The following is a 9,655-nucleotide window of genomic DNA, read 5'->3' on the forward strand; positions in this document are numbered from 1 at the left end:
AAATGATGACAAAAAATATTAAAAGTTATTGTTCTCGAGAGTTTTTTTTAAATTAAATTTCTGTATTGTATTTAGTATAAAATTTACAGGATTGAATAAGATAAATATAAAAATTGATAGATAAATTTAAATTTTAAAAAATTAAACAAGAATATATTTTAAAAAAATATTAATAAAATTCCAGTCTTCATCTGCTGTGGAAGAAGGTGGTATACTCTTGTAATAATTTGAGGCCTCATGCAATGTTATCTTCTCAGGCGTTACCTGTCAAGGGTGGCTCGTGGAAAGACATGGATGTCAGTTGAATGTTAAAGAACAACAGGTGAGGAAAAAAATGGTAAGTGGGCTGTCAATGGAAGTAGGGAATGGGAGAAGAACTCATTTTTGAGAAGATAATTGGATACAAGGGGGGTCCTTTGAAAGCGAGCTTTCCAAGGCTCTTCTCTATTTCAAACCAACAGGGATCCGTGATAGAAGACTGTGGGTTTTGGGATGGGTTAGAATAGATTTGGAATTTCCAGTGGAGAAGAGAGTTGTTCCAATGGGAGTTGGAACTTGTTCACCAGCTTCATGAGAGATTAAGACCAGTTAAGTTGTCAATTCGAAAAGAGAATAATATTGTATGAAAATTTGATAATACATGTGTTTTTTCTACTAACTCCTTTATGCAGGTGTTGCAGTCAGAGACTCTTTCTGAGGATATTACGAGCTATAGTTTCACAAGTTCCCTTTGGAGAGGGCTAATACCTCCGAGAATTGAGCTTTTCGCTTGGTTTGTGCTAGTTGGTAGAGTAAATACTAAAGAGAGGTTAAGCAGATTAAGAGTTTTCCACAAAAGTGATATTATGTGTGTTTTATATAAAAATGAGTTGGAATTTGTACAGCATTTATTTCTTTCATGTGAGTTTATGTGGCAGGTGTGGTGCGCTTGGCTGAGGTTTTTTAATAGAGAGTGGGTTGTCCCACGAACCATTAAAGAACTGTTTGAGAGTTGGTCTGGCTGGCCTAATAGAAAACAAGAGCGAAAAATGTAGCTGACTAGGTTCTTTGCAGTGATTTAGAATATTTGGTTGAAACATAACAACAGGATTTTCAATAATAAAAAAACAGGTGTTGATATCATACAAAAAAAGATATTTTTGAGCTACAAAGAGTAGAGTGGTACTGATTCTCTTAGTTGTTGATGACAATGCCGGAAATAACAGGAATTCAATTTTATGTTCTAGATTGTTTTGTTATGACTGTTTTTAGTTGCTCTACTTTAATGTGTTGAGCTTTCTTTATTTCAAAAAAAAAAATTCCCGTCTTCAAATTTAAAAATTCCAGTTTCATGTATCCCCATTTTTTGAAAATCCTGGAAGTATTGAAATTTTGTATTTTAGAATTGAAATTTTACTTCTTGGTCATCCAAACACACTACACATTCTCAATCCCCAATCCCGATCCCAGGAACAAAAGCAGCCTTAATAGTAACAACTTGCAACCAGAGTAGCTAATTATTTCATTATAAACAAAGATCATTGACCCTGGAAAAGTGGAAAGCATGTAGATTTAGCTAGTTGAGTCACAATTCATCATAGAAAATATCATAAGCACATCTAATTCAAACTAGATGTCCAAGCATCTTGAGTGAATGCTTTTACGGGAAAACTCTAAAAGAAATCATACGTAATAAGATTATCAGCAGATCTCAAATTCACACTTACTAAAAACAAGTGCAAGAACGAACCTTGGGGTGCATAATCATCCAATTTTAAAGATCAATTTTTGCGGGATCTGCTGCTAATCGTCCCTATTTACAAATTCAAGGAGGCAATGACAGCAGAAAACTCGCAGCATTTAACCCCAGTTACTTGTCAGTCTATCTAAGTCGTTAAAATTGGAGAACTAGAAGTAGACTAATCTAGAAACTTCACAATTGCTAAACATCCACTGCCCATTTAACGTTGTTCCCACTGCTTGCATGATGAGACCTATGCAGCTGAGGAGCTCTGGCATGGTGTGCGGCTCCAGGAACAGCATTCTTCACTCTCTGACCCAGAGGAAGCTCGGTGGCTTCTCTCTTGGAAGCAAGTCTTAGCTCGGCTGGAGGAATGAAACAGTCCAGCGAAAGGCCGGGGACGTTGAACGCCACTTCCTCAACCGTCCATGCTTCTTCCATCTTTGTTTTGGTGTGGCTCATAGATGTTTCCCCAAACCTGAAAAGTGTTGCCGCGGAACGACCGGAATGAGCAATCATGATTCCGTCAACAGGCCTGTAATCATCAAGAAACGAATTTATGGTGGTCTCCCAATACACAGCATCTCCTCCATTGTTCTGAATCCGAGTGAGATGAGAGTCTTCCAAGTGCACAAGAAGTCCTGTTTTCTGACTGAAGTAACCAAACAAAACATGCCTTATTATCTCAGCTGGGCCTTCGCTCCTGGCTTTTAGTGTGGAGGGATCTGCACAAAGCTTGAGAATGAAACAGTCATCCCCGTTGATCTTCTTCTCCCCAATGCATCTTGCATTGATAAATATTCTAGCAGTTGTTCTTGGATCAAGACCCTGTTTACAAATTGAATTAGAATGGGAAGTGTGTAATGAGAAAAAAAGAAATGAGAGATAGATGAACCTGAAGGGCACGTCTCAAGGGCCTATGAGGTCCTTTGGCAGCATGAGGACCAAGCCAAGGGGTGTGGCGCCACACGAGTTTGCCATTGGAACCGGCATGAACCTTGCTACCACCAAGAGCAAGCTCCACATACCACATATCCGGATTCATCTGCCACAACACAAACCCCCCGGATTCCGCAGCTCTGGAGGAATTCCTGGTGACCTTGTTAGCCGTCTCAAACACGGAGGCTATCATTTTCAACTTTCCCTTTGCATATGCATTGTTAATTGAATTCTGAAGCTTTTGCCCCCCTGTAGCTGCTATATACTGCTGCAATATGTACTGAGCAGAAGAAGTTTCCTGCAACCACCAACCACACCCAATCTTATCATTCACCTCTATACGTATTTTATACAGTATACAGTAGAGAGAGAGAGAGAGAGAGAGAGAGAGAGAGAGCCAAAAACAAGGAGAAAAACACGATGGAGTGGAGTCTTTGATGCTGAGGTGAGGAAAGGGGTCGGTGGTGCAAACGTGGACGGGGGCAAGGGGAGCACCCAACACTCCAAGCAGCAGCCTCAGATCCGAACTCTTCAAGTCCACGGACGAGCAGGAGGAAAAGCCCACCGGGCCCTTAGCCCACGGCCACTGGGTCCATCTAGCCTCGGGCCGTGAAGTGGAGTTGGAGTCTGAGCAGTCTTCGTCGCCGTCAGGGCCCTCTTTGAGAGGCGAAAGTGCCTCCACGGGCCTCAGGCTGCCGGATCTCGGAATGAAGGGGTCCGCCGGAGGAGGTGGAGGAGCTTGGTGATTCCTCCGGCGCCGCAGCAGAGCAGACATGGGAGAAGCACTTCTCGGCGGGCGTGACCTCGCCGGCGAGAGGCCTCTGACGACCTCGTCTTTCAGCGCAGAAAAGAATCCTTGCTTCCTCTCCATTTTTACAACTTTACCCCTCCAAGTCCAAACCGCTAGGCGCTAGCTGCAGAGAGAGGGAAGAGTGGAGAGTGGAGAGAGGAACAGCAATCACACAAAAAGGGAAAACAGAATTTCAGATATTTTTATTGTGGACAGACAAGGACGTTACGTTTTAGTAAATAAATAAGTGCATGATCCATACTTTGCTCCATTCCCCTTCTTTATTGAAAAAAAAAAATGAATTAAATTAATTTAATTTAGTGTCAGACTGACAGTGGCTAATTAATGTAGCCACTAATCAAACATGGTTAGAAATTTAGAATAGCAAGTTAAAATAATCTATAAAACCTTATAAGAAGTTCTATAAAAATAAAAAAATAAAAATTTTAAAAATAAAGGAGATGGAAAGGGACAGAGATATATGAATAAGAATAGGAGTGGAGCTAGTGGACGAAACAATGGGCACTTGATAAACGTCTAAATTATAATATTGAATGTTGATAATGATATTTGATACCCGCGCCGTTCAAATGGCAGGATGCAGCATCATAAATAAATTGAGACTTCATCTACTAACCTTTCTAAAAGATGACAAATCTAATTCCAGAGTAACTATTAATAAGTAAGACCTATCCTAACTCATGATGAGAATCGTCCTCTTTCTCACTTTCCTTCGCTCGCTCTGGGTGGGAGTGGAAGTGGGGGGTGGGGACCAACACTAGGACGAGTCTTAGGTTCTTTTGACCAACCAAACCCAGTTAGCATTTTGCAAAAGGACATGCACTAAACACCACCCAGGCACTCACAACGACCTAGCCTTCTGCTTTTTATTTTTATTTTGTTCCATGCACTTGTCTTTGTCAGTTGTCATTCCCTAATCACGGGACTCGTTTTATTCTCCTGTTAACTCTTGTAAGAATTTGGATTAAAATTAACATGACTAACACCGGTTTTTGTTTTCTCCCTCTCTTATTTGCAATATGTTTTCATATTTTGTTCGAACTTAAAAACTATTATAGTGTTGATAAAGCTCACAAGGGTATAATATAACTCATCCTGAGAATTGAGAGCGCTTCTTCTTCTCGTATGGATGAGCAATAGTTTAGTAGATCATAACATAGGAGTATGAGTACTATAATTTGTTTTTATAGTTATTAACCTCACATTACTTGCGTATTCAACGAATCTTAAGTAACATATTTTTAGAGAACTGGTGATTAGCCGTGCGTTTGTTGCATGGGGTTTTCTGAATCATTATTTATTAACATTTTAGAGAATAATAGAATGATACAAATTACCAGAATGACGAACCGGTAGATTAGTATATAGTGTAATTAACTTGTGTTTTGACATTGAATCACTTGTATCAACCTTTTTCCTTCTTGCGTCAACTTTTTTTTTTCTGGCCGTCCTTCTTGGGTCACCTATGGAACCACGTTTGGAGTAAATAATATAATGTGCCAGTGCAAGCCCATGTCTCTTCCAATATGGCCCAATAAAGCTTCCTTCTAGTTCCAGTCCAAAATGGAAAAATAAAAAGGTGGTCGGTAGGGGTGTTCATGGCCGGATAAAATCGAATTTGATATTATCCAAACCTGATCCAAAATATATACTGAACCTATTTGTTAGACTCGAACTCGGCCCTAAACCCGATGAAACCTACACACTTTCGGGCCACGATTATACCGGATAAAAATCGGGTGAAAACCAGGCCATTAACATTACTTTCTTGTAAGCTAGCATGTGAAAATATTCAAATTTCCAAAACTCCAACCACTATTTGACATAGTAAAATTCACTTAGAAAAATATAACAAGAACCAACCCTTTCCTAAAATTAAAGCATAACCACAATCAATACTAATATTGTCTAATAACACCAAATATTTAAATCAATACAAATAACACAATATTATGCATTTTAAATATAAAATATTAACTTATAGTCTTATAATGATTAATAATACAAAATATTAAGGTTTACAATACTTAAATTTCACATAAAAATAACCATCATCCATCACTAATAACACAAAATATTAATTGTGTATGATGACCGGGCCACCGGACCGAGTTCGGGTGACCCAAAATAATAACCGGGTCTATTTTTGAGATCCTTATCCAATCCTAAACTCAGTGAAAACACACCAAATTAGCCTCTAAAAAATTCGAGACTGGGCCAGATCTTCGAATTAGGCCCAGGCCATGAACACCCCTAGTGATCGGTATCTGAAACAAGTTAGCTGGCTTTTCCAGAATGATCCCGGAAGAAGGAAAAGACTTTTTTGATTGAAGATAACGAAAACATAATACGAGTTTCCAAAAGAATGAATGTGTTGGCTAGCAAAGCGTGAAAAGTGAAAACGCAACAACTGGTTTCTTAGCTGTGTAATTGTCATTTTATTATATTTACGATCTTTCTAAGAAAGGCAAATGTGAAATCAGTGTGCGAGAATGAACATTCATATCCCTCAAACCACTATCTTTTTATTCTTACACGACAAAATTATTTGTTCAATCGTAACGAAATAGCAATAAAAGGGTGTAAAAGGTGTAGTAGACGGAACTACAAAGTTATAGAAACAGATATTCAAAGAAAGTCTAAACAATTAATCACAGCTAATTATTTTAATTTTATTGACATTAGTATATTGTTTTCTTAATTTATTATTTTTTAGTAAGGTTAAAAATATTTTTATCTGCTAATTTTAGAATCTGGTGATATATTCAACGATTTCAATTCTTCGGTTATAGTTTTTATGATTCGGAGGCTAATGACATCAATTTCTATGGAAAAAACTAAGAGATTACTTTCAGCGTTTGTCTTTAAAGTGTTTTAGATGAGAATGACTTTATAGCGCAATTTTTTCAGTTTTATTGGAATATTGTGGGTGTTGATGTTTTTAAGATGATTCGTAGTTTTTTTGGTAGAGATAAAATACTCAAGGAATTTAACCATACACAAATTTACTTAATCTCTAAGATTTCGGATGCTAGAGACATGTCATAGATCAGACCTATTAGCTTATCCTCAGTTTTTTATCAGAGTCTTTTCAAAATTCTGGTACATACACTTCAGGAGTTTATGAATAATTTAATAAGTCTAAACCAGAGTATGTTTTTAAAGCGTAGATTAATTTTTGACAATATTCTAATAGCTCATGAATGTATGCACTATCTCAAAATTAAGATGTGCAGATTGGAATGTGAAATGGCTATTAAATTGGATATGAGTAAAGCATATAATAGAGTTGAGTGGAGTTTTTATAATTCATCATAGAGAGAATGGATTTTGGAACCAGATGGATTTCTTGGATCAGAGAACTAGTCACTACTGTTTTTTACTCTGTTCTTGTAGAAGGTCAATCTTATGGCTTTTTTTAAGCCAACAAGGAGTATTCAGCAAGGAGATCCCTTGTCACCTTATCTATTTCTATTCTGTGCGGAAGGATTATCCTATCTGTTACACAAGGTAGAGCAAAACAGGTCTATTTAAGAGATTCAGATGCACAGAAGGTCTCTAGCAGTCAATCATCTTCTCTTTGCTGACGAATCTATATTATTTGGGAAGGCTAATGAGAAATCATGCACTAATATCCTATCTCTACTCAATGAATATGAGATGCTTAGCAGGCAAAAAGTTAACATCCAAAAATCAGTAATTCTTTTTCAATCAAAACACCCAACTTATCAGAAGACAACAGCTAGCAGAGTTACTTAACATAGAGCATGTGGGAGGCCAAGATAAATATCGAAGCCTTCCATCCATTATTCAGAGATCTAAAAAGGCTACATTCGGTGCAATAAAGGATAAAGTTCAGAAAAAATTTCAGACTTGGAAGGAAAATCTGTTATCAGCAGGTGGCAGACATATTTTAATCAGAATTTTTGGAGAAGTTATTCCAATATATATACTTTCATGTTTGAAGCTTCCAGATTCTCTAGTGAAAGGAATACACAGGATTCTAAGATAGTTTTGGTGGGATCAGAAGGGTATGGAGAGAAAGATCGCTTGGGTTAATTGGGATTGTATGACCAGACCCAAAACGAAGGTGGATTGGGGTTCAAGGATCTCAGAGCCCAGAACCTAGCCTTACTGGGTAAACAATTTTGGTGAATTACTACTAAGCTTAATTTGTTACTTGTGCGTATGTTCAAAGAAAAATACTAGAGATACACTAACCCTTTTTGGTAGATAAAGGAAACCAATCTTCTTGGACTTGGCAAAGTCTACTGGAGGGAAGAAAAGTGGTAGAAAAAGGTTTGAGATGAAGTATAAAATCTGGCACAAATGTTCGTATCTGAGAGGACCCATGGTTACCCCCACCCTATCCTTTTAGACTCAATAACAACAACACTCCAATAACAGACATCAATTGGGTACATGCGTGATTTACTTATAATGGATGGAAGATGGAATAAAGAGTTAGATGAAGCATTTTTTTTTCCTAAAATCAGTTCGCGAATTTTCTCCCTTCCACTGAACGACGATAGTGCGGACAAGCTTGAATGGGCCTGGAACAAGAGGAAGCAGTACGATGTAGTCTCGGGGTACTAAGTGGCTTATAATTTTTTTTTTTCATGTGCCAGTTGAGCACCTTTCAACGATGATGACGAATTCAATGCTTTAGAAATTAATTTGGGGGTTAAAATTACTATCCAAAGTAAAAAATTTTCTGTGAAGAGCAACCCATGAAAAATTACTTGTACTCAATTTGATCAACCAGAGATTCTCAGATATTTCAGCAATGTTTGCAAGATGCAGAAACGACAACGAAACAATCCTTCACGCCTTGGTGCAATGCGGTCCCGCTCCTGAGATTTGGTCTTCCTCTTCTTTTGTGAATGCTATAGTGCAAAATGAAAACATGGAGTTTGCAGTGTGGTGACAAACTGCAAGTAGAGACGTTGGAAGAGGACAATCTTCTATAACCCTCCTTGTATCTCTGTGTTGGGCGTTATGAAAATCGAGAAATTTGGAGGTCTTTGAAGGTGAGAAGTTGGCGGCAACAGTAATTGTGGAAATAGCAAAAGAAGCTCCAGCAAAGAATGACTCAAGTTATAGAGCATCGTTCTTTGTGAATCCCCAACTCTTCTATTAGTTTTTCTTTTGCTAGTATTTGATGTTTACCAAAGTGGGAGATCTCCGTTTTCTTTTGTCTTTGTTCCTATAATAGACAATGTATTTCTTTTTTACAAAGTAATGCAATTACATATCTTTAAAAAAACTTAAAATCAAATCAGGAATAAAAAATTAACACCACATGAACTAATAAATATATCACAAACATCATCTTTAGAATTGTGGATTCTATTGAATTCTGACTTTACTTCAATCAGCAGCAACTTTCTTAATCTGGCCAATAAAATTGAATTAAAATTCGAAGAAAAGAAGAACCAACATAAATCAACGTAATGCATTTTTAAAAAAATCAAAATAGAATCTCATATTCGATTAGCAAAAAAAAGTCAAACGCACTGAGAAAGAGGAGAATAAATCGCAATGAAAAGAGAAGAAAAGAGTAACATGCTGAGAAGAGACTTAATAGTGATGAGAAGAGACTCAACAGTGATGAGAAGAAGAGTCTGAACCTCACTGAAAAAAACAGAGTGAAGCACTGTGTGGAGAAAAGAAAAAACTAAGGAGGTGCGCTTTCGATCTAGGTTGGATGGGTTGTGATTCTCTGTTTTAGCGCGAATTCAAAGAACTAAATTAGATGGGATTGTAATTTTCTGTTTTGGTGCGTAGATATATGATGGTTATTTCTATAATACCATAATGTGTATATAATATTTTACTGTATTTATATACGATAATCGAAAATAATAGTTAAAAGTGATATACAAATAATATTTTTGAAATTTTTATTTACATGTTTTGGCGAATAGTTGGTGGAACATGTCATTGGCTTACATTTAATGGTTAATCTGTACCGAACAAATAAATGTACGCCAAAAAATCCTATGTAATTAAATCTCATTTTCAGAAGTAATACTACTGGCATCGGCAGTTTGGCACCATCAACAAATTCACTATGATTCCTATGACTTGACGTTGACCATAATACCCCACTTGATATTATTCAATAAACGCGGCTTTCGCCAGCTGTACTGCAATGCAATTTGATAAGCAAGTCCTCTAAATTA

At 37.2% G+C, this 9,655-nt stretch overlaps 1 protein-coding gene across 1 annotated transcript; it reads right to left on the reverse strand.

The window, feature by feature from the left end:
* On the reverse strand, window positions 1,521–3,826 carry LOC107606379. Its single transcript, XM_021106644.1, has 3 exons — window positions 3,085–3,826; window positions 2,616–2,961; window positions 1,521–2,548 (listed from the first exon to the last, which is right to left on the reverse strand). Exons 1-3 carry the CDS (start codon window positions 3,528–3,530, stop codon window positions 1,922–1,924), a joined length of 1,419 nt encoding a protein of 472 aa, XP_020962303.1. The 5' UTR covers window positions 3,531–3,826; the 3' UTR covers window positions 1,521–1,921.

This window comes from Arachis ipaensis, chromosome B07 (assembly GCF_000816755.2).
Source record: "Arachis ipaensis cultivar K30076 chromosome B07, Araip1.1, whole genome shotgun sequence".
In the NCBI taxonomy this organism is placed as follows: Eukaryota; Viridiplantae; Streptophyta; class Magnoliopsida; order Fabales; family Fabaceae; genus Arachis; species Arachis ipaensis.

Coding starts and splice junctions, on each gene's coding strand:
- LOC107606379 (XM_021106644.1), bottom strand. CDS start 3,530: ATGGAGAGGAAGCAAGGATTCTTTTCTGCGCTGAAAGACGAGGTCGTC. Junction 2,962..3,084: donor CTCAGCATCAAAGACTCCAC/TCCATCGTGTTT, acceptor TGGTTGGTGGTT/GCAGGAAACTTCTTCTGCTC. Junction 2,549..2,615: donor CCTTGAGACGTGCCCTTCAG/GTTCATCTATCT, acceptor ATTTGTAAACAG/GGTCTTGATCCAAGAACAAC.